General features: G+C 42.7%; 1 protein-coding gene across 2 annotated transcripts in view; it reads right to left on the minus strand.

Moving 5' to 3' along the window:
• Window positions 1-24752, minus strand: part of Ano2 (anoctamin 2) — a 341337-nt gene that overhangs the window by 218047 nt on the left and 98538 nt on the right. For both annotated transcript variants that reach the window (XM_076852567.1, XM_076852569.1), the window contains 3 exons: window positions 16276-16331; window positions 14927-14968; window positions 6134-6198 (listed from right to left, as the gene is read on the minus strand). In XM_076852567.1, the coding sequence (XP_076708682.1) occupies window positions 6134-6198; window positions 14927-14968; window positions 16276-16331 (163 nt within the window). The remainder of the gene's footprint in view (window positions 1-6133; window positions 6199-14926; window positions 14969-16275; window positions 16332-24752) is intronic.

A 24752-nucleotide genomic window follows, 5' to 3' on the forward strand; every position in this document is an offset into this window, starting at 1 on the left:
CTATAAAATGGACCTGAATATAGCAGCACAGAACATTCTCATCCTTGTTTCTGCCTCATATCGACCAGCTGTTGCTTTACTCTGTCTGTTCTGCTTTCATAGCCTCAGAGAGATATTCTTCAGGCTCATGAGTTATTATTTCTTTCCAGGCTGCAAGACATTTCCCAGGTAAATCCAACCCTCAAATGCAAAGATCAATCAAAAACCACGATGCTGATTCACGTAGTCTCTTTAGCTGCCTCTTGAGGATCCAGCTTCCCTTCCTTCCAAGCCGGACTCCCTGCTAGCTCACAGGACAGAGCAAGGGTCATGGGACATGGAGGCACAGAATCCTTACAAAAGAACCCTGCATGTCAAATACCTGAGCTAACCATTCTCAAAACAAGAGAAAAGTAGGATCTGGTTTGGGGGTCGACATGATTTTTTTGCCCTCTGTATTAAGCTAAACGAATCCACATAAAGGGCACATATGGTGGACAACCAGAGAAATGAAAAGTTGTGCTGCAATTGTGTACTCTGAATCAAAATGCATTCTGTCATATATACATAATTAGAATAAATAAATATTTTTTTTAGAAAGGGCAATTCAGAGTGGCAATTAAGGCACACTCTTTGACTTCAGTCCTACAGAAAATGATATTTCTGAATCAAGTGCCACCTCTGCCAGGAAGTCTTACCTTATTCTGCTAGAAACAAATACTCTTCATCTGTGACTCCATAATATTACACTTGTCCATTATTACAGTCCTTATAATCTTCACTTCATCCAGTCTTGCACATAGTTGTCTCCCTACATAACTGCTAGATCTTGAAAACCATAGGCTCCACCTTAACCACTTGTGTACCTTCCATATTTCTGAGCAAAGGTATTTGCTCATTGTAAGCATCAGTATTTGTTTACTGCATTAACCTGAATTACCTTTCTAAATCCCAAGGATGGATCCAGGAGAAGGCAGCAGGGCTCAGGAAATAATTAATCATGGCTCAATCAACATTTTTCTCTCTGTATACCCTCCCCCAAATCAGCTATGGCCTGTCCTTCCTAAGAAAGACTGTCAGGAAATCTCCTGGGGGAAAATGTGGCCTCCCCTGTCTCCTTCTTGAAGAGATTTGGATGGGTCGCATTTCAGGAGGGTGGATGTGGGCCCAGAGACCAGGAGCGATGGATCAAGTCACACAGCTTGCGGAAGGCAATCCTGGAGAATACTGGCAAAAACAATGACCTGTGTCTGGCAATAGAAGGGAGAGCCAATTCCCATGAGGCCAGGGTTCTGGTAGGTTCTCCAGAGCAAGGCTGGAGAGGGATGGAATTTTAAGATGGTGGAGACCAGTAACAAAATGGGTACAGGGGATAACCCAAAGTCTCTTGAAATAATCCCTCCCCATAGATATCACATAGAGCCTGCTCCATGTTACAAGGCTTCAAGCTGAGACATTTCTAAGAGACTTCAGGACTGCCCCATGGATGTGGTATGTGCTTCATTCCTGAAACCTGGTTTTAACTGCAGGAAACTTCACTCATGAACCAAGCATCCCTAAAGGTGGGAATGAGCAAGGGTCAGTATCTTCTCCAGACTATAATCCTGGCTGGGTATAGTGAATGTTTCCCTTGCGTTATCCCCTTGGTGAATTGTCCAAAGTCAACAGGTTGAGATCCTATAAAGTCTAGCAGGCTTTCAGAACCCACTCTTTCCCACCTGTCACAAGCAGGCAGTGTCAGCTGCTTAAAAATAAAATTAAAAAGTTTTGAATTTGGGGGTGTTTTTGTTTGTGGGGTTGTTGGTTTTGTGCCAGCAACAGAACCCAGGGGCACTTTACCACTGAGCTATATCCCCAGTCCTTTTTATATTTTGTTTTGAGAAAGGGTCTCACTAAGTTGCTAAGTTGCTGAGGCTAGCCTTGAAATTGCAATCCTCCTGCCTCAGCCTCCTGAGTTGTTCAAATTTCAGGCATGTGCCACCATGTATGGCAAAAAATTTTTTTAAAAAAGTTTTATATATCAGTTTCAGCAAACTATAGTCAGGAGCTAAGTCAAACTCAGAAGATAAAGTCTATTATTTTGTCTCATCCATAACAAAACCTGTAAGCCTTTGAGCAGACATTAATTTTAGTGAAAAGATAAGTCATGGCACTGAGAAATATTTAAATCAGACTTGTACAAACCTCAGGTTCCCCCAAGTTCTCCCAGAAAATAAAAGGCTCTCACAGCATTAGCCAGGCAGAAACTCACTCTGCTAGCTATGAAGACTCTCTAATCTCTCTGAGGGACTGGAAGAGCCATTTCCCTCCATTTCCCTATATTCTTATTTATAAACTGTTTCTTCCAGGGCACAAGTACTACAGGCTAAAAGCTCCCAGAGGGATCTTCTGAGTTGGGTTGTATTCATACACCTGGGTCCCCGCTAGATCCCTCCCTAGGAAACTCTCAGGCAACTCTCTCACACACACATATGTGTGCGTGCACATGCACACACGCTTGCGCATGCGCGCGCGCGCACACACACACACACACACACACACACACACACACACACTGGGCCAAGGCCTAGAGATCCCAAAGATTCTAGAGAAAAGACAGGATACACACTGGAGAGCCCTGTTGGGCTGGGTGAGACTCATCAGCAGTCTCACAGTGCAGCCTGCTGGGCAGGAATGATGGTGCAGCTAGGAGAGGCAGGGGTGAGGGGTGCAGGGAAGGGCATCTTGCCTCCCTTCTGTTGACCTTCATCATCCAGAAATGAAGCCCCAAAGCCCAAGATTCAAGGTTAGTCTTTAAGGCCTACAGAAGCTGAAGGATAGCTAGTCCTGGGGCTGAGAACATGCAGACAGACCTTCTACCCGCCAAAGGTGTCAACTGCTCTTGCAAGAGTTTTATTTTTTAATTTAAATATTTTTTAAAATTAATTTATTTATTTGTTCTAAATTGTTATACATGAAAGCAGAATGCATTTTGATTCACAATAGACAAATGGAGCATAATTTTTCATTTCTCTGGTTGTAAACAAAGTAGAGTCACATACATGTACCTAGGGTAATGATGTCCATCTCATTCCACCATCTTTCCTACCCTCATGTGCCCTCGCTTTCCCTCCTTCCCCTTTGCCCTATCCAAAGTTCTCCATTCTTCCCATGCTCCCACCCCAACCCCCATTATGGATCAGCATCCACTTATCAAAGAAAACATTCAGCCTTTGGTTTTTTGGGATTGGCTCACTTCACTTAGCATGAATTCTCCAACTCCATTTATCTGCAAATGCCATGATTTTATTCTCTTTTAATGCTGAGTAATATCCCATTGTATATGTATATATACCACACATCTCACTCCAGTCAGAATAGCAGTTATTAATAATACAAGCAGCAATAAGTATTGGCAAGAATGTGGGGGGAAAGGCACACTCTTACATTGCTGATAGGACTGCAAATTGGTGCAACCAATCTGGAAAGCAGTACGGAGATTCCTTAGAAAATTTGGAAGGGAACCACCATTTGTTCCAGCTATCCCACACCTCAGTTTAATGGATAAAGAGTTTTAAAATGTGCCAAGCAACTAGCACAGGGGAGGAGCACTAGGGCTCCAGAGAAGAAACACTATCTCAATGCTAACATAAGGAACAGAGTACCCCAGGGAAAGAGTGGGAAATACCTTGGCCAGACATTTGCATGAATATCATATTCAGCTGTCTAAGATTCCCCTGCTTCTGTCCATCTTCAAAAGGGACCACATGAATGCAACTTCTACATGGGCACGAATCACATTAGTAAGTAGCGATGGAGTAAAATAGACACAAGGAGGAGCTCCTGGTGGCCCAGAGGAGGGGCTGCAGACTGGGCTCTGTGCACTGAGCCAGTCCTCCCAGGTGGTGGTGGGAAAGGAGGAAGAGGAGAGGCAGGAGAAAGAAACAGTGCGCAGCCAGACTTGGAGTCAGATTAGGGAGTGAGAAGAGAAAGAGAGGGAATCACTAAGGTCCTGAAGCCACCGTGATGATGCAGATGAGGGAGAAAAGGCCTTCCACAGAATCAGAAAAGGCAAGAGGGGGCCATTTGGGGGGCAGAAAGGAAAATGATGAATCCCATCTGGAGCTGTTTCCCACATGTTCCACCTGTTTTCCCTTTACTTATGAGGACTCTGGGCACCTGCTGGTGACATTCCTAGCTCAGCTTACCCTCCTATGTCCCTATAGCCCCCGCTCTTTCCCTCTCCCTCACACCTTCCCTAATGCCATCACTTCTTGTTCCAGTAGCTCCTTGAGGTCAGAAAGTTCCCTATGTGATGGGGTAGACCACAACAACCTGTCCTATTAAGCAACCCCATACACACTACCCAGTGTTCAGTCCTCGTTTCCTGCCCAACCAGGCTCAGCCTTCCCTTCCTTGCCCAGAAACCCACTGGCCCTGCCCCGGGGCTGTGTGACCACCTCAGCATCTGATCTACGAGGCACTGTGGATGCCTCCAGCTCCACTCCAGCTCTCTGTGCCCTGTATAGACAGATCTGAGCTCTCCAAACCTATCAGGCCCCAGAACAGGGCTCTGCTCCAAGGTCAATTCTTCCCTAGCGGGTGAGGCTGCTTTGGTGGCCAAAACTGAATGCATACTGGAACCATTCCTCATTTAGCTGGCAGGCAAATCACCTGAAGTCTCTGTGGGGAAAAATAGGGCTCTCTGGTAGAGAGAATTTTTATTTTTTTTATTCATATCTTTTAAAAAGGAATGGGTAGTGGACAAAACAGGTGACAGAGGTGGGTGGTCACTTGAGATCCAGAGGAAGAGATCAAAGCCTACCAAGAATGAAGGAAGCTGCCTTGGTGTAGCCCCAGAAACATTCTAGGTGGCCCATGTAGCAAAAAGGCAGCCAGGGAACAGACCTGCTGGGTGAGGAGCCTCAGTCACAGACACCCCACACCCTTGCTCTCAGACCCAAACACTGCATTCAAAGTCTTCAGCTGGAACAAACACCTGCTTTTTCCCAGTTCCCTGGGAGGGCCACCACATCTTAGCGTAGGAGGTGAGCCTGCCCAAACTCTGGCCCCGGTGCTGCTTCCTTCGTCCAAGAAGCTGGAATTCCTCCCTCTGGACTCAGTCCTCCTGGAGGCTGCCCTCTCACAATTCCAGCCCAGGGCAATCAGCCAGGAATTCTTTCAGTATTTGCAGACTGCCTAATTAGATTATTAAAAGAGCCACAAGTGACTACGTGGCAGAGAGGCCACTATGTCAATCATGAGACATCCTCCTGTAAGCTCAGTCTGCCATCTTTTCCAAATTAGCATGTTCACCAAGCTACCTCATAGTTTCCTCAATTCAACCTCCCAATTTTTGGCCATGAGGACCCTGAAGACCAAAGAAGGAATGTGGCTGATCCAAAAAAAAAAAAAAAACACAGCACGTAGTGGCCAGATCTAGACTAGAATCCAGGTTTCCAGACTCTCTGCCCAGCACCTCCCAACTTCCCAGTGTTGCCACCCAACATTCCAGCTAGGGAAGATTTTGACCTCTAGGAGAATATTGGATTCCTAGAGCAATGACCCATTTTAGGATAGGTGACCCTACTACATTCTAGTAAGTTCTTTCGAAGGAATTTTTATCAATATGCAAGAGAAGCTAGGGCTATCTCCAAGGTGCCAGCAAAAGGACATCATTCTGGGGAAGCAGTGAAGGGAGAGATTCCAGGACCCAGTCTTTCCTCCCTTCTAGAGAAACTATAAAAAGCACACAATCCCTGTCCAACCAGGCAGCTTATTCCCATTGACCTTCCAGATCTTCCCTTCCTTTAGACAATGTTGTGACCACTTGGGCATCACCCAAGGTTCTGCTTCGCTCAAGTATTTCCCTAAGACAAGTTTAAGGGAAAAAAAAATAAGAGAGACAGCTCTTCTACTCTCAAAGAGGAGGCAGGAAAAGAGAGACAATGCTGAGAATCTCAAGACAGAAGTCATGAGATGTCAATCAATTGTATCTTGTACTGAACAGTCTCCATTTCCTATCCATGAGACACAGAGAAGAGGATCATACACCCTAGAAAAGCAGACGCCCTCCATTTGAACAACAGACTCCCAGGGACTCAAGGGGTTAACAAGCTGTATTTCAAAATTTGCATCTTGAACATCCTCTCAAAAGTCTCCTTCTACAACTTACCTGATGAGGTCAATTGGCTGAAACTTATAAAACACTCCATAACGTGCCCACTCCTGATACAGCAGCTGAAAAGAAAAATAGGGAGGCAAATTAGGGGTAAAGGCAGGTAACAGTTCATCTTATTTTGTTCATCCTAGCAAGTCAAAATTTGTCCCCAAAGCCCAACTTTGAAAAGGCTCATGAACCATCTACAAGGGAGATGTTCAAAGACAGAAGACTAGAGAGATGTCTCCTCCTTCTTCAAATAATAGAAGTTATTTTTATCACACTCAGGGTCAGTCCTGTACCGAATAAGTATAACCTTTCCTTCTTGATTCCCTTGTCTTGCCTAGTCCAGAAAAATGAGCCCTGGAATTTATTATTCACTCATTTGACAAGTACTCATTGAACATTTCCTATATCCTAGGCTCTGCATCAAGGAACTTACACCTGGTGTGCAGAAAGAAACATAAATACATAACATATAAAATTTACAAACACAATAAGAAGTAAATCAAGGTAAGGTGTTATGTTAAGGGGGGGGGGAGGATGCTATTTGAAGTAGGATGGCCAAAGCAGACCTCTCTGAGAAGGTGACATTTGAGCTGAGACCAGGAGAAAATTGGGGAGTGTTCTAGGGAGTACACTCCTCCTATACACATCCCCTGAGGCAAGCATATATGGTATATCCTAGGAAGAACAAGAAAACTGTGTGGGGGGCAACAGGAGCACAGGGAGGATAATGGGATATAATATCAGGAAGTAAACAGGGGGCCAGATCATTCCAGGGGATGGTAGGCTATGCTAAAATCTCTGGACTCTGAAGGAAGTCACTGAGAAATTTGTAGCTGAAAGGAGAAACAATCTGACTTAGGTTGTAAGAAGGCTCACTTTGTCTGCTGTATAGAGAACTAACTAAGAGTGAACAGAGGAGTAGGATGCTATTGGAATGGTCTGGGTGAAGTATGATGGCTGGAACCATAGGGGTGGTAGGAGACATAATGAAAAGTAATTGATACTGCTGATCAATTTACTGTTGGATTGCATGTGAGAAAATAAGAACTTGGCCTAAGTGTTTGAGTAATACTGATGGCATTTACTGAAACAGGGAAGACTGTGAGGAAACCAGATTAAGAGAAGCAGATCTAAGAGTCCACTTTGGGATGACTTAATTTGAGATGCTCTTTAGTCATCCACATGGGAATGCTGGGTAAACATCTGGGTTTAAAAATCTGGAGTACAGAGGAGGAGTTCAGCCTGGAGATGCAAATTTGGGAATTATTGGAGAAGAGATGATATCTAAAGTCATTACACTATGGACATAATCACCAAAGAAGAAATAGTAAATAGAAAAGAGGCCTGATATCTAGAATCTGGGCACTAGAACATTTTGAGGACAAATAGATGATAAAGAAACAGCAAACAGACAGAAGGAGCAGCTGACAGTGTGGAAGAAGAGCTGAAGAATGTGGGTCCCTGGAAAACAAGAGAAGAAATGATTTCCAAGAGAAGAAAATGACAAAATGTGTCAAATGCTGCTGATGGGACAGGTCCAATGAGAGTAAAGAAGTGGCCATTGGATTCAGCAACTTGACAGTCACTGATGACTTTGATATGAGAGGTTGGGATGAAACCTCATTGCAACATACACAAGATGCTAAAAAGAAAGATGTTGATTGTTCAACACCTCAGGCCATGCTATGTTATGAGAATTATGTAGCAACTCTGGCAAAAGTCCTGGTGGACAAAATCTGTATATCACAAATAAATTTAATATTTTAGATTAAAATATCTGGTCAGCAAACTTCACAAGCAATCATCCACTGATAAATAATTTAGTAATGGACCAATACACTTCATTTAGATATCCATGCTGAATCGGTGCTTAACAAAATAATAAGTCTATAATTGACAGACTTACAATACAGATGCTATGTTGTTGTGTTCCTTTGGCTCCTTATGCATTATCCTTTCTTACACATTATACAAGATTCACAAGGAAGTCTTTCTAGGAGAACCTACTTTAGTCAGGTATTTTGGATATCCAGCTTACAGGAAGCCATCATCTTCACTTAAGAATATATAAAGACAAGATGTTAAAACTGAAATAAGAATGTCACTCCTACTTAATGGATATACAATTTTATTGTCATAATATCTCCCAGAATCTGAAATACAACCAAAAATCACACAGATTGTGATGAGGCAAACTACACTCTCAGTTACATTTGCAAAGGAGGAAACTCAGACACATAGAAAGTGTGCTAGCAGAATAAGATCTGAATTTATGGGTACTGATTCTGCTCATTCCAAAGTGGTACCTCCTAACCCACTCTTATGGTTATCAATATGTCTTCCTCCATATTTCAAAAATTATGTTATTAGTGCAGTATAGTCACACATAATATTGGGGTTCATTTTGACATAATCATACATGCATGGATTATAATTTGCTCCACTTCAGTTCCCAGCACCTCCTCTTTCCCTTCCTTCCTCTCTCTGATTCCTTCCTCTACTCTACTGATTTTTCTTCTATTTATTCATAGTTTTTAAATGGGTGTTTTACAGATATGCCCAAAGGTGAAGTTCACTGTGGTATATTCATATCTATACATAGTATAATTTGGTCAATTTCATGCCTCAGTTCTTCCATCATCCTGTCCCCTCTTTCTTCCCCTTTATCCCCTCTCTCTATTGCACTGATATCCCTTCTACCTTCATGGGATATCCCAATTCTTTCCTCTTATTTTGTTCTAGCTTCTGCATAAGACAAAAAAAAAAAAAAAACATTCGACCCTTGACTTTCTGAGTCAGGTTTATTTCCCTTAGCATGATATTCACCAGTGCCATCCATTAACCATTTGCTTGGACTCTGACCTCTCCTATGAAAACTCGAAATGCTATAACTGCGTTCTTCTTTAGGGCTGAGTAAAACTCCATTGTGTATATAAACTACATTTTCTTTATCCATTCATTTGCTGACAGGCACCTGGGCTGTTTTCATAACTTGACTATTGTGAATTGCACTGCTACAAACATTGATGTACCTGCATCACTATAATATGCTGTTCTGATATTCAACAAAGATGCCAAACATGTACTTTGGAAAAAAAAACCTTTTAAACAAATGGTCCTGGGGAAACTGGATATCCATATATAAAAGAATGTAACTATATCCCTATGTTTCACTGTGCACAAAATTCAACTCAAAGTGGACCTAGAAATTAGACCAGAAACTTGGCAACTGCTACAAGAAAACAGTTAACACCAGCATATTGGCACAGACACAAATTTCTTTAACGAGACCCCTAAAGCTCAAGAAATAAAACCAAGAATCAATAGGTAGGACAGCATCAAATTTAAAAGCTTCTACACAGCAAAGGAAACAAGAGCATGAAGAGAGAGCCTACAGCTCAGGAAAATATCTTTTCCCATTGCTGCTCTGACAGGGTATTAATATCCAGAATATATAAAGAACTCAAAAAACTTAACATCAAACAAACAAAAGATAACCCAGTCAATAAATGGACAAAAGAACTAAACAGATACCTCTCAAAGAAGGAATACAAATGGCCCACAAATATATGAAAAAATATGCAACATCCCTGCAATCAAGGAAATGCAAATCAAAACCACATTGAGATTTCATCTCACTCCAGTTAGAATGGTAATTATCAGGAACATAAATAATAATAAATGTTGTCAAGGATGTCGGGGGAAAAATACACTCATACATGCAAATTGGAGAGCAGTGTAGAGATTCCTCAAAATACTAGGAATGGAACCATGACATGACCCCAGCTATCCCACTCGTTGATATTTATTCTAAAGAGCTAAAATCGGCATTCCCCCATCTTCAATACTTCTACTGCCCTGGGTTTTGATTTTCTCTTTCATATGCAAACCATGGCTTCTTCAGCACCTTGTTATCACAGTGACATTATTTGTGGCCCAAAGGGAGGCCAGCCTACGTCAGGAGATAATTGGCAAGAACCCTCTCGAGGACTGTGGATGTCACTGCCTGCCTCATAGTTCTTAACCTTAGAGCCAATTCCTACCCAAGTTACATGGCCAGCCAAAACCTGAGCCTGAGTATGCCCATTTGCCTCTACCTTGCAGGAAAAAACTAAAAATGATCCAAGAAACAAGAATGGCCCAATCATCTCCAGCCCAAACTGAGAAGCAAACTCGGAAGCTTCCCCAGCTTGGATTCTGTACCTGTTCTATGAAACCTCCAAAGTCCCTATAGTCAGTGTGGTAAGCCACTAAACACAAAGCTATACCTGCAGCTGTGGGTTTAAGCAACGATGAGCCAAGAAGACTGCTTGACTTGATACAGAAGGGCTAGATGGCTATAGAGGAGGAAATCATTTGGCAGTCCCTGAGAAAGCTCGCTAGAGCTGTGTACAGAGCACTAAATCAGGGAGCTGGTGCAATAGTCATGCCTGGACGTTCTCGTGGACCTGACCAGGCCAGACCACACACCCTCTGTCACTTGCAGGGGAGCCAGAAAGCGGGTAGAGAATGCTTCAGACTCTTCCCCTACCTCTAAGAACTTTCAATCACACATAATTAAGACAGAGTGGATCATGATAAACTCCAGACTCCAGGGTCCCAGAAGAGGCTAGCCGTCAGGGTGAAGGGAGGCATGCTCTGGAGTCTCTGCCCCATGAGTGTGATTAAAGTGCAGGGGGACAACTATGGTAACTTACAACAGTCCCTTTCAACAACTTGCAGGCTCTAGAACTTTCCAGCATAGCTCTTAGCAAATGTACTTTCTCACTAATGTTACACCACATCTTCTCTTCAACAACTGGTCAATATTCCAAATAAAGCAAAAAGAGGCTACAAGTCCTTCCAGTGAGTGTCACATTGTAGAGGCCCCGGATGTAATTCCAGGCATGTCTGACCTCAAGCCTTTATGGCAGGAAACAACAACCCGCAAGGCCTGTCCCATCTGACAGATCAAAGCATATAAGCAGCAAGTTTGGCTCCCTGGGGGATCATATTTAACAATGGGTCATTGACTTAAGTATTTCTTAAGACTATAAAGGAACTCAGGTGTTAAAACCCTTTGCAAAAACCCTTTACAATGATAGAGAACAGCATGGTGTTTAGGAATCACGATTCCCTCTGCAGCCACAAGCTCCTCAAAAACTAGAGCTAGCACAGTGGTGCACCCCTGTAATCCCAGGAACTCTAGAGGCTGAGGCAGGAGGATCACAAGTTCCAGGACAACCTTGCAACATAGCAAGATCTCCAAGAACTAAGCAAGCTCCTGTCTCAAAACTTTTTTAAAAAGACTAGATATATAGCTCAGTGGTAAAAACACCCTGGTCTCAATGCCCAGAGAAAGAGAAACTGGGGTAAGATGGGCAGAAAGATATCAGCTCTAGGTACCTCAGAAACATCCATGGGAAAGAGGTGGGCCTGAATGAAAGAGATTTGGATTCTATTCCCAGATCCTGCAGTGGCCTGTTTAAACATTTGACAACTGACATCAATTCATCTAGGTCTTGACTTATTTATATAGTAAAACCAAAGTTGTGCAGTGTGGCAAGTTAATTCTCACGTGAACCACAGAGGGAAAACACCTGCCTTGGGGCTGAGGCTGTGGCTCAGTGGCAGAGCGCTTGCCTAGCTCACATGAGGCACTGGGTTCGATCCTCAGTACCACATAAAAATAAAGTTATTGTATCCATCTACAACTAAAAAAAAAGAAAAAATATTTAAAAAAGAAAAGAAAAGAAGGACTCACTCTTTTCTCACCTTTTCAGCAGGTTACTTACTAACTCTCCACTAGAGAAGCCTGCTACCTGCAAAGGCTAGAAACCTAAAACCAAGGATTTTTAGAAAGTTCTAAAGAAAGTCAATCACATTCCAGTTGTGGATGAGGAAGCCACAGGGAGCCATCAGAGGCAAGGCACTCCTCAGAAGATGGTGGAAGTCACTTCTTTGGGGTCCTTCAGAAAAGTAGGCCTCTTTGGCAGATGTAGAACTAAGCCGATGCTGGAAGCCAGGTGGCATCCACCTGACCCCAAGTGCTCCCTCTCTTGCTGCTCTGGCTTCTAGGAAGGCAGGAAACCCTTTTTCTCCAGAGGGAGAGAGAGCCTCCTCTTAATTACCCTCCAGGAGGAGTGAGGGAGACTTCCAGGTCCTACCTGGAGCTGAGTCATGAGTCTGCACAGTTTCATAGGCAAGCCGAAGGGAAAGGAGTTTGCCATCCTCCAGGGCCTCCAGGCTTTCCTAAAGTCTCACTGAAACAAGCCTGGGCCTTGGGGAGATCATGGAAGCCACCACAAATTTCAAGGAGAGAGTGAAGAAAAAGACTCGGGCACCGTCAGTGCTGGAAGTTTGAGATACAATTGCAAATTACCCCTAAAGTCCCCAGAGAGGCCATCCTACACCTACAAATGTAGGGACCCTTCTCTTGTACCTAACCAAAATACTTCCTGCAGCCCTTTCAAAGAATACTTAACTATTATAATGTCAAAAACAAAACTAGCAAATATGCTATATGTATTCGGAAGGTTTTGCCCTTTCTTCTTAAGATACAATGTAGGTACTATTCATATCAACGTCCACACAACTAAAGAATAGTGGTTGGGATCTGGACAACAGGTTTTAGTTTTAACTTCACAATCATTTACGAACATTGCAACCAGTCCAATGTCCTGGCTGGACATCAGTTTCCCAACTCAGATGGACAGAAAAAAGCTCTCGTTCTCCCTCATGGCTTCTCTTATCCCCCATCATGACAAAGCTCACTTCCTAAACCATGCCCTGAGCAAAGAAAGAACACTAGCTCTGTCCAGCAAACCCAAGGAAAAGCTACAAAATAAGGTCCTTGTCTTTCAAAGACACTTGTTCACCTTCAAGGAGCATCCTTCTGACCTCAGCTTTGAGAATTTTCTTTTCTTTTCTTTTCTTTTTTTTTTTTAAGAAAGAGTGAGCGAGAGAGGGAGAGAGAGAGAGAATTTTTTAATATTTATTTTTTAGTACTTGGCGGACACAACATCTTTGTTTGCACGTGGTGCTGAGGATCGAACCCGGGCCGCACACATGCCAGGTGAGCGCGCTACCACTTGAGCCACATCCCCAGCCCAGCTTTGAGAATTTTCAAAGATGCAACTCCATCCTGGCAGGTCCTTCACTATATCTCAGCTCTGACATAATCTATCAACTAGGGGCATGCACCAACATCATTATATTAGCCTAAGCAAAATGTTTTTTTTTAAAGGAAAATATTTTGTTAAAAGGTATTATTGTTGCTGTTTTAACAATAACATCATTCCAAATACAAATACACATATATTTTGAATGATTTACAATTTGCTTCTGTCCACTAGTGCAGATAACAGAGGGGTATCTGATTTCTCTGATGAGTTACTGTGTATTCCTGGTCTCTGCAATGTTCCTGGACAGGCTGGGGTCACCACCACCCAGCAGGAGATTTCTTAGGCGGGCAGTGGGTGGTGATTGCCATTTAAAGGAGAGAGACATGAAATTAGAGTGTGGGAGGACAGAAAATGGTTGGGTGAGAGAGGTGAGATGTGGGGAGAAATGCTTCCTCCTTTTCCTTTAAATCTGATGCGAGACTTTTCAGGAAATTAAACACCGAGACTATTAGCATCAGATAGAAAACAGATGAGGTTAAGACATCGAAATACTACAGCAGATTCCCTGGGCAGGCAGAGAGGAGACATGTGTAAGCAATCACAGCAGTATTTCTGGAAAAGACCTTTTATGTTTTTAATACTTAACACTTCATAACAGGGACTAATAGGCAGGATAAAAAGAAGACTGCTCAAAAGGCAACTTGGGGGATGAATGATTTTCCAGACAACAGAGCTGGGGGAGGGAAACTTCTTGAGCTTCGGTTCCTTGTCCCTCCCACCCGCGCCCACCCTCCTCGGCTCACTCAAGCTGCTGAAGGCTGGGCGGGAGGATGGCATGAGGAGATCACAGATGTGTCCCCATTAAAGAGGCTGGACCACACTTTTGAATGCTGGGCCATGACTGAGGAGGAGGTACAGCCATGACCCCAGAGAAACAGCAAACAAAATCAACAGATCTAGGTGGAGGTCTAAGGAGAGGGCTGCACGGTCAGGAGCTGTGACTGCCATTGGAGGGACATCTAAAGGGACCACTGCTGTCCCCTAAATGTAACCTCTAATTCCTAGATTCTTGGCATATGAAGTGTGATGAGCCCCCTCCTCTCTCCTCTTTCTCTTCTGTAATTGGGACGTAGGTATATTCCCCTTACCTGCCTAGCGGACGAGAACAACAAAGATCACCAATCCCCTCTCCAGTAAAAAAGAAAAGGCAACCAAAATGATACAGATAATCATGCATTTTTGGTAGGGACACTGGATTTAAGGGGCAATGGTGTTCTGAACCTCCTCTGTGTTGTGTGCAGCAGCGTGATCCTGGGCAAAGTACTCAGCTTGTGTCTCGGTTTCTGCATCTGTAAATTAAGGAATCTGGACTGTCACTGTTTCTCCACGGGTGCTCTATTGTCACTGGAGAGTGAGATAAGGGCCTAGTGGGGGACTGCTGGATATATTTCAGGAATGTTGGCATCTCTGGCCGCCCAGGCACTAAATGCCAGGTGTGTCCCTTTAACGCATACAGTTGTGATGATGCGCTGAAGTGTACCTCACATTTCCTAATGCCTGGTGGCAGGTGGCTATGGAAAAACTGTTGATAATAGATAAATGGGTAAAAAAAACATGTAGGACACTTGTCGCCAGTTCCTTACCCGTCTGTAGTTTTATGTGACCAATGCACCCCAGCAGCACAAAGTAGACTTACCTTTCTGTCATTCATATCATCCCCTGGACTATCATATTCACCCTGTAGGAGAAAAACGGATGCCAGATAAAGCCAATGGAATTATCAAAAACAGATGCCAAATGAGAGCAGGTTTATTTTTTTCATTTTCTAATACCTTCTCTTTATTTCATTTCTATTTAGGGAAGGTCAAAAACGTGGCACAGTAAGGAGCTGATGTTCCATTTTCTTAGTCACCAACATTTGCAATGTTTACCCTCATAACATCACACGTGAAGATGATCCCTCTCTATGCTTCAGAGGTGAACCATAATGCAATACAATGATATTTTTGAATGAATATCTTGCCTTGCAGATATTCACCCACTACTTCTATAAATGGTTTTCAACTTGTAGATGACTACTTCAGTGAAGCCAGGAAATATTTAGTTCAAGGGCCATTATAATCTGCATTTGCAAGGCTCTGTACAAGTAACAAAGTTGGATAACAAATCTAGACCACATTTTCTCATTAATATGGATAATGTTCTACCTCTAGTTCTCACCCAATGCTCCACCCACACATTCAGAGACTTAAACAATCCTGTCTCCTCTATCAGTCCCCTCTTCCTGCACCTACCCACAGCAAAAGCAGTGGCAGGGACTGTGCCTATAGAGGGGTCAACACATCATGTAAAAGCCACCTGGGCATGACATGTTCATTCTTGTCCACAAGAGACAGAACTTAGCTTTGTATACACCACAGCAAAGATGTCGGGAAGAAGGCCTCCATCTGAGAACGTCTTGTCTGACCATCTCATTTGGCACCATATCTCAGCAGTCTCACATGGATGGCACTACTATATGACAGATGCTAAAGACATGACCAATCAGATGGTCAGTGAAGCCAGAAGGCATTTAGGTCAAGGGCCACTCAAGTTCTTCATGAATTGTCTTCAAAAATATCATTGTGTCGCATCATAGGATGTTCATAACATCATTTCCACCAAGGACAGTCAGTGATAGTCCAGTGACAGGCTTCAAGTATCCATTCATGCCCATTCACCCACCTCCATCAATATCTCCACCCTTTAATCATCTAGGTGCTGTACCTGTATTTTCACACTTTTACCAAAACCAAAGGCAGGGAGTTAGGGAAAGCTCAAACAAAAACCAGTTCCTTTTCCATCTAGAGTCATCATGGGAGAGATAGGTTAAGACCATGGACAAAACCAAACTGGGCATCACTGTCAGCATGAGTGATCCAGAAGCAGCCAAAATGTTTCAATGCCTCTCCTGCCTTGCCTTGAAGATATTCAGCCACTACTTCTATAAGTGGTTTTCAACTTGTAGAAGACTAGAGAGAGAATGTGGATATACATGGTACTCACATCATGAAGCGGGTAGGCAGCCTCGTAGATATTGTTTGCTATCAGGGAGTTAATACCTACAGCAGAAAGGAACAGGAAAGAAGATGAGAATAGTATCTCTGGGCAGGGGTTCTCACCTTACCTCCCCGCATTTTTTGTTTATAAATATTAAACCTTCACGTGTCTCCCAGCCACGAGTCACCGCATTCTCCTCTACATCCTTCCCAATCTAGAAGTTTTGTCAAGCTTTAGTTTTTAGTATAAGAATAATGCTTTTCGGTTCCCAAATACTAAGTCGTGTTTTAAAATCAAATACACTATCGCAAACTTCATATTCCTCCTGTCCTCAAAGATTCAGATCACTCTAGTCCAAGAAACCTCTACTTCCACCAGTACCACCACAACCATACCATCAGCTGGAAATGTGTATTCAGAGATAGCAGAGGTGTGGTTAAAAGGATTACTCTAATTATGATCAAAAGAGGATATGTCAGAGTCTCATCCACACCTTACCTGAGCTCACATTTCTGGCACCTTTCTGTTCCTTCACAGGGCAGTGTTCATATACTGCCTGAGACTGACCTGCCCACCCAGATCATGACATCCCTGAGGTCAGGGAAGTAGGACAGTGGTTCTAGGGAGCCCTGGGAGTCCCTAAGACCCTTTCAGGGGATTTATGAAGTCAAAACTATTTTTGTAATAGTACTAAGAAAATATTTGCTTTTTACTCTCTTATTCTCTCACAAGAGATACCACCCACCCATGGCTCAAGGAATGTACGCATATATAGTCTTGTGCTTTAGAAACTTCTCAGTTTTAACTTCTAACACAATAAATGTTCAACCACAGAACTCACCTAAATAAAAGTTCCCTGGGTTTCCCCAGTAATATTTAAAAGTGTAAAGGTGCCCTGAGATCACAAAGTTTGAAACCTACACAAGGGATTCAGTTTTGAATTCCAACAGTGTCTCATACTACCTTCACATAATAGATTTACTGAATAAATGTCTTGTCCCTCTAACTTCAGCTTCAGCTCAACATAATGTCATTGTTACTTGCTTGTTTCATTCTTGGTTTTATTCAGAGACTATCTGTATGTTCTATCTGAGTCAAGACAGGCTGTGCTGGGTCACTGGCTTCCAGATGGGAGGGATTATGCCTCACCAACTCACAGTGCCAGGGATCTCACCATACAAGATCCACATTTGATCATGGAGAGGGATGAGGAGGAGGAAGTTCCTGGTACACAGGGACTCCCCTTGTCTTGCACATATTGTCAACCCTGAACCATTCCTTCCAGAGAGACTGTAGACAGTAGTAAGATGAGGAGATAATTGATTTTGGAGGGAAATACACATGATATACAAATGCTAAGCATTTGCAAGGCCCTGGATAAGCAACAAAGTTGGATAACAAATCTAGACAACTCATTAATATGGATAATGTTCTACCTCCTGTACTCACCCAACACTCCACCCACACATTCAGAGACCCAGACAATCCTATCTCCTCTATCAGTCCCCTCTTCCTCAAATTTTGCCTAGATTCACCACAGTTCTAGGATGTAGGATGCCACAAAGACCATGCCACAGGCCCCACATAGGAGTGGAGGCCTATGGGAGGCTGCAGGGGACACTCAGAAGCTGGCCACTTTTCCCATGAGTTGAAAGCTGAGTGCTTGGGTGCTGCTGTGTCACCAAAGAACCAGCAGTCCTTTTCTGATTTTAAGTTTCCTCTTTGGCAAGAACATAAAATATGCAAAATAAAGTTGGAAGGTGAGAGGACTAAAGGGTGGGTAAAGGGAGTACAGATCGGGGGGTGCCTGGGAGGTTGGCTGAGCTGCAGTTTTTTGTTTTTTTTTTTTTACTCACAAGACTACAATTTCACTCAGAACATCATTAATCAGTTCAAGAACTCTAACCACAGCAATGCGAAGCCACCCTACAATAATCAAAGGGAGGAGTCCCAAGTTGGGAGGGGGTTCAGAGGAAGGGGGTTAGTTCAAAGCTACAAGACTGCTGTCGACATGGATAGAGGCTGAAGCATCACAGGCAAGTCGGGCCCCAGCTAGACTGCACCCCACGAACTAACCATCCAGTCCCTGAACTCATACCCTATGGTTGCCATGGCAGCTCTGTATACCATATAGACAGTCCCAAGGCTGCATGGAAGAAGTTAAACAGGTGTTTCACCTTACTTAACTCTTCTGCTTATTCTCAGTTTTTCTTAGCACAGTAGCCAAGTGTCTGTAAGCATTAGATTGACAACCTGAATTCCTGGGTCCAGCTGCCACAGCCTCAGAAAGATCTCAAATCATTGGGGGTCTAATGCTATATACCTAAACCCCCATCTCAAATAAGGCTCCTATGTGCAACACAGCCTAAAGCAGGTAGCTGGCCTCACTTCTAGGATATCATTTGCTTGTTATTGCATCGCCAAAAAATCCTACATGGTACCTGGGTCAGAGAGAGCATTTTTCCTTCACTCACATCCCTCAAAGCACTTAGCTCACTGCTGGGAACACAGACAGGATGACCGTCAAGAGAGCCACCAGCCCTTTGGCTATGGTTTTTGTATCTCTTCTTGTTTATCAAGGGCACTGCCCTCCTCACTACTTTGTTTGGCATCCTATGCTGATGAGGAAACATTAAACTCCAGTTGATTAGTCTGCCTCCTAAGACAGGAAGTCCAGACAAATGGTCCTTTGCCTTGGAGCAAAGATTCAAGTTATGAAATCTGAGTTGTCCAAACTCTGAAATCCAGGGCCTCAAATGATGTAAATGAATGTCTCTCTCACCCGTGGCTGTGAACCTCCAGCATGAGACCTAGGTGGTTTGGTATGGATGCTCCCCATCAATGACTGCTGGGGGAAGGGAGGGGAGACTACATGAAAGAAAGGGGGAGGAGGAGGAGAGTTGAAAAACAACTACTCGTCCACAGCTTCATTCGAGTGGAGATTGCTTTGGCCTCTTGCTTCACTCTCAGACTTCAGAAACCAAGATTCTACCCCCAAACAAGCATGGAAATCAGTTTGAAAGGAGAAGAAAATAATCAAACGTTTTTTTAAAAAAGAGTCCTTGCTTTGAAAATTGAAATTCTGATTTTTTTTTCCTTTCTTTTCAGCAAAAATGGGTTAATTGGTTCCATCATGTGCTATTCTTATGGCCATAATGGCAATGCTTTCTTCTTCAGGATAATGTCTATATTCTTTGCTCCCTGCTCTAGACCCTGAGAGAGAGAGAGAGAGAGAGAGAGAGAGAGACCTAAGCTTTTGTCCTATTACTCCCAGAATAATGGGGGCCATGAAGAAGAAAGGTATAAGGACATTTTCCTTTCCCTCCAATCCCCCAAAAGAAGCAGTGCCTTGACTCAGAGCTTAACCTCTGAGGGATCCTTGCCGATCCCCAAGGTCTCCATGCCCATCTCTCCTTCAAATCTCCAGGTACTTCACACCTGTTGCTTCGAACTCTAACCCCCAAAGAAAAGAAACTGCGCTTCTTCATTGCCCAGCAATAAAACATACCTCTAGATGGCCTGATCTAACCTGGCCCAGCATCACTGTCTACATCCATAGGCAGCAGGGCCAAGAGACATGACCTTGGTAGGCTCAGGCCCAGACACTGGTCCCTGAAAACACATACGCATCATCCAAAACCCAAAGCCTAGCGTTCGGCTTTAGAGACATCTCTGTTTCCTGGACACAAAGGAACCACCAAAGCACAGGGGTTAATGGTCTGCCTCCCAGAGTGAGTCTCATTAAATCTGTAAGTGCTGCTGGGTGACAGGGACTACAGCTCTACTCCCTGCAGGCCAAACTCAAAGGAAACTTTCATCCACTGGGACAGGCACTTAGAGGAACGGTGCCTTACTCCTGAAAACCCATTTGGTTTTGATTCCCCCCAGAACAGGGCCCAGTCCTCCCGGCATTCCGCTTTCATCCCGGCACTCCAGCCGGACGTAAATCTAAACCAGAGCCCCCAGACGGTGCATTTAACAGAGACTATATTTACCCATCACCAAATTGTCTTGACGTGTGCTTAATTACTTAAATGCCTTTAATCCCAAGCCTTTTCTTCTAACAAAATAGAAACCAGTTCAGCTGGATGAATGATAAACCAGATGTTTACAACACACAACATGGTCTGGCTTCGGTCAAAATAATTAAGACATCGTCTCCTGAGTGGGAGGGGGGATGCCCAAAGCATACATTTGTTTAAATGCTCTGACACCACAATGTCCATGAAAATGTAGCCCCATCAATCTGTAATTTTCTGTCCATGAAAAGGCAATAATAACTTCCATATGAAGGAACAAGAAAGGTGTTTGTCCTCATCTGATATGGTCAAGGAGGCTTGGGTTTCTTTCCATGGCAAAGCACGCTTTAAAGTCATTTGATGATGGAGTAAACTTCCAGGGCCCTAAAGGCTGACCTTAGGAAACGTGACATTGATTAAGAAGGCATCACAGGGCTAGACCAAGTTTACGATCACTCACACACGTCCACCACCAGGCAGAACCCAAATTGCAAATATTTTAGTCTCTGAACAATGTGTGTGCTTTAGCCCATAATCCCTCCCTTCCAGGGAGTGAATAAGGAGAAGTTGAACTGTCCCTCCAGAGGGCTGTGGAAGAAACCTAAAAAATTAAAATGTAGATCATCACCAAACACCAGTTCACCCCACTTTTTCAAGGTCAGCTCCACTTGCTTTATCTTTTTGTATACTAATTTTAACATCCTCATCCCCAAGAGAGGAAAGAAGGAGGGAGGGAGGGAAGGAGACAGGGAGGGAGGGAGGCATTGAAGAGTCTTAGCTGCTAGTGGCTACAACATTAAAAGGGACTAAATGCTGTATGTTCATATAGCAAATTTTAGAAAAGCAACAGCAAAAACTAAACCTTTACAAACAGACTTGGTTATCCTTAGTACTTCAGAAAATGAATGGTCAGATTTCCAAGAGGCAGAGCACTTTGCAATATTTTTTAAATTCCCATATGTAAGTAGGTCAAGCAGCCTGCAACTGCCCACCCTATCTGCATTTTTATGTTTATCTTTTTCTTTAGCTAAATTTAGAATTCATAAGAATCACCTGGGTAGATGGTTCAGGACCTGAGGATCTTGCTTCTACACATTCTGATTAGCACATCTGGCATGAAGTCCCAGCAGCCGAAGCTTTAACCAGTGCACCAGGTGATTCTAATGCCAATTGAGTGCAACCACACCTGAGCACTGTAACCTATGGTCAGATTATAGAGTATTTATACAGGAGTACAAAGTTTTCTTCCAACCATCCTCACTAACTCATCTGAATCCTCACTTGCATTTTCCCTCCCACTGTAATTGTCTCCTCCATCCTCTCTGAGGTCTGAGGATATCATTTGACCCCAGGTCCAGGGCATAGCCTGGAATCTGCTCTCTGTGAACTTACAGGAAAGTGAGTTCACTGGTTTCTTGGACTCATATGTAAAGGAGACCACCTGACTCCTCTGAATCACATGGTTTAGGAAATATCAGAGCTAGAAAGGAACTTCAAGAACATTGAGAAGCCCCCATTATTTGATGGGGAGAGAAACAGGTCCAGAGAGAGCATGTGACTTGGAACTGGCATCTGCTTCTCTATCCTCACCAGGTGTGTGCCTATCATCCAATTCCCCTTCTAGATATACTGCCTGCCCTCTCCATCTTACATGAGTGGGCTCCCATGGACTGTGGCTTCCTCCTGTGTTCAGCAGGTCAAGGGGAGAGAGTATTTAGACCCCTGGATTCTGCCCAATCACCTATACAGGACCAGTCCTCTACCTAGTTCCCTCTTTCCATGTCCACTGACCTCTCCTTATGGTCCTAGGGATGGTGAGAGGTCTGCTACTATCAACTCTAGATTAGTACACTATTCCTGAGATTCCTCAACTCCATGCCTAGATCTTTGAAAATGATCTCTATATGTGCCTGCCTTGAATTATCCTGAGTGTACTATTTCCTACTGTTGGAATCCTAACTGACTCTCTGGAATTGCTACCATTAGATCTTCTGTCTTATTTGCTGTTCTTGCACAACTCTCTCTTTCTAGGCACCATGTGGCTCATGTCCCCTTCTCAAATATTATATCATCTGGAAAGCCTTCTCTGACTACGCTATTTTTTTCAATTTTTTTTTTTTTTTTTGGTACTAGGTATTGAACCTAGAGGCACTTAACCACTGAACATATCCCCACACTTTTTATTTTTTATTTTGAGACAGGATCTCACTAAATTGCTCAAGCCCTCGCTAAGTTGCTGAGGCTGGCTTTGAACTTGCAATCCTTCTGCCTCAGCCTCCTGAGCCACTGGGATTACAGGTATGCACCACTATACCCAGCTGACTACACTAATTACAATACTCTCCACTCCCATTTCCTCTCTAGCTCCTTTACTTGCTTTATTTTTTCCCTTCTATTATAAATCCCTACCTGACATATTATGCTTCTTATTTTTTGGTTTATTTTCTGTCTCCCATCACTAGACTGCAAGCCCCATGACAACAAGGATTTTTGCCTAACAAACTTCTCTATTCCCCAGTTCTAGAATAGGAATGACACAGAGTAGATGCTTGATAAATAGTTAATGAATGAATCAATGGGCATTACACTGGGAAGAGTTCAGTTTCCATCTCCTCTGGGAAATCTATCCCAATAACTTCATCGATTTGCCAACTGATTAACTTACAGAGCACTGAAAAAGAGCCAAGAAACCCAGGTTCAAAATCTTGTTCTAAATATCCCACTGCGGGCATGCCAGTAATCCCTCTGTTGTGAAATTAGTTAACATCTGTTGAGCCTACTTTGCATGGTAATTTAAAAGATCAAATGAGATAATGAGTATGAAAGTGCTTTGAAAAACACACAACCATATGCAAGCAAGGATTCATTATTTTGATATAGAAATATCTTATTTGTAGAGAAATCTCTTACCTGGTTATCTAAGTTCTCATAACAGAACAGAGAAAATATCTGTAACCAGCCAATACAGATCTCATGAAACCTGTTCTCCCTAATGTTAAATGTACCTTAACCACAGGAGAATCCTCAGACCCTCCCTCAATGCATTTTCACTCTCTTTACCCAAAATTCTAATTAGCATGTTTTCCTGTCTCTCAAACTGCAAAGCAAAACCAAAATAGCAAAGCTTAGGAGAGAGGTTCCCAGAGTCAAGAATTGAAGAAATCAGAGCAGCTTAGGGCAATTAATTCTAATGACACTCTGATAATTCCTGAGGAAACATTTAAAAATATTTGTTCTCATCAATGCTGCTGAATTATCCAGAAAAGTTTACATATGCACTTATACAGAAAATATATTTAGACATATTCAACATAGAAAGCAGGGACTTTTGAGATAGATTTTGGAAGGATTTCTATACAAGAAGATGTTACTGCAACTAGAAAAAGTTACAACACTGACCATATTCCCCTTTCTCTTTAGGTTGGGGTTAAATTTTCAGCTCAACTACAGAAACTCAAGGACCTTATGGTTTGAATATTTTTATTCTATTTTTTCCTCCTAGTTTTGACATTCTATTTCAATTTGTGTTTTTCCTGGTTCCTGTTTTCTTTAATTTATTATTTATATTAGGCTGTTTTATTGTTTTCCTTGTAAGCCATCTCAGAAATTTTGTGGAACAAGGCAGAAATATAAATAAATCAGTACCTACAACTTGTATATAGTTGGAAGCTTTGCAAAAGTAGACATTCAATAAATACATACTGTCTACAAAGGAAAAAAAGTGATGATACTAAACAGAAATATCGCTGAATTCTTATTATCTTCACTATCCTTTCCATTTTCTAATTTTTGAATTAGATATAATGTGAAAGAATAAATTTTTGTAGGTTTGTCACAAAAATAATAAGCAATGGTGAGGGAATTTATGGAAATAACTATAATCACAAGCACAATCCTGATCACCTCTTTTCTCTTCATGACACAATAGTGCTCTGGAGGAATTTAACACAACTGTAGCCATTTGTGCTTCTGTTCTCCCCTTATAAACCAGAAAGAAGGGCAATAAATTCTAAAAGATTCATATTGTGGTGAAGCCTTGCCATGTTCCTCATTGTTTCTGATCTTCTAAGAAAGACTGACATGCTAGCCAAAGAGCTTAGAGGAACCTTGACTTTTATAGGTGGAGGTCAAACCACTTGAAAACTGGTCTTTGGGGTTCTCTGCTGAAAAGCAGAGTTCAGTCATGTGCCCCTTGTTACAAAACTCTTAAGCAGCTACTGTGGAATTAATAGAATTTTAAAGACTTGATCTAAGGCAACCCCTAGTTGATAGCATCCCAAAGTAGTGAAAATAGGGAAATAGGATTGGAGCAAGGATATCCAAGTTCTAGACCTACTTTTGGTGACTGTGACTCAATATTTGACCCTGAACGAGTTACCTCTTCTCTTTGTGTCCATTCACAGTTAGAGATGATAATTCCTGACATATCTACTTTCCCTAGGAGCAATGAAACTAATATTAGAT

This window comes from Callospermophilus lateralis, chromosome 4, assembly GCF_048772815.1.
Source record: "Callospermophilus lateralis isolate mCalLat2 chromosome 4, mCalLat2.hap1, whole genome shotgun sequence".
NCBI classification, from domain to species: Eukaryota; Metazoa; Chordata; class Mammalia; order Rodentia; family Sciuridae; genus Callospermophilus; species Callospermophilus lateralis.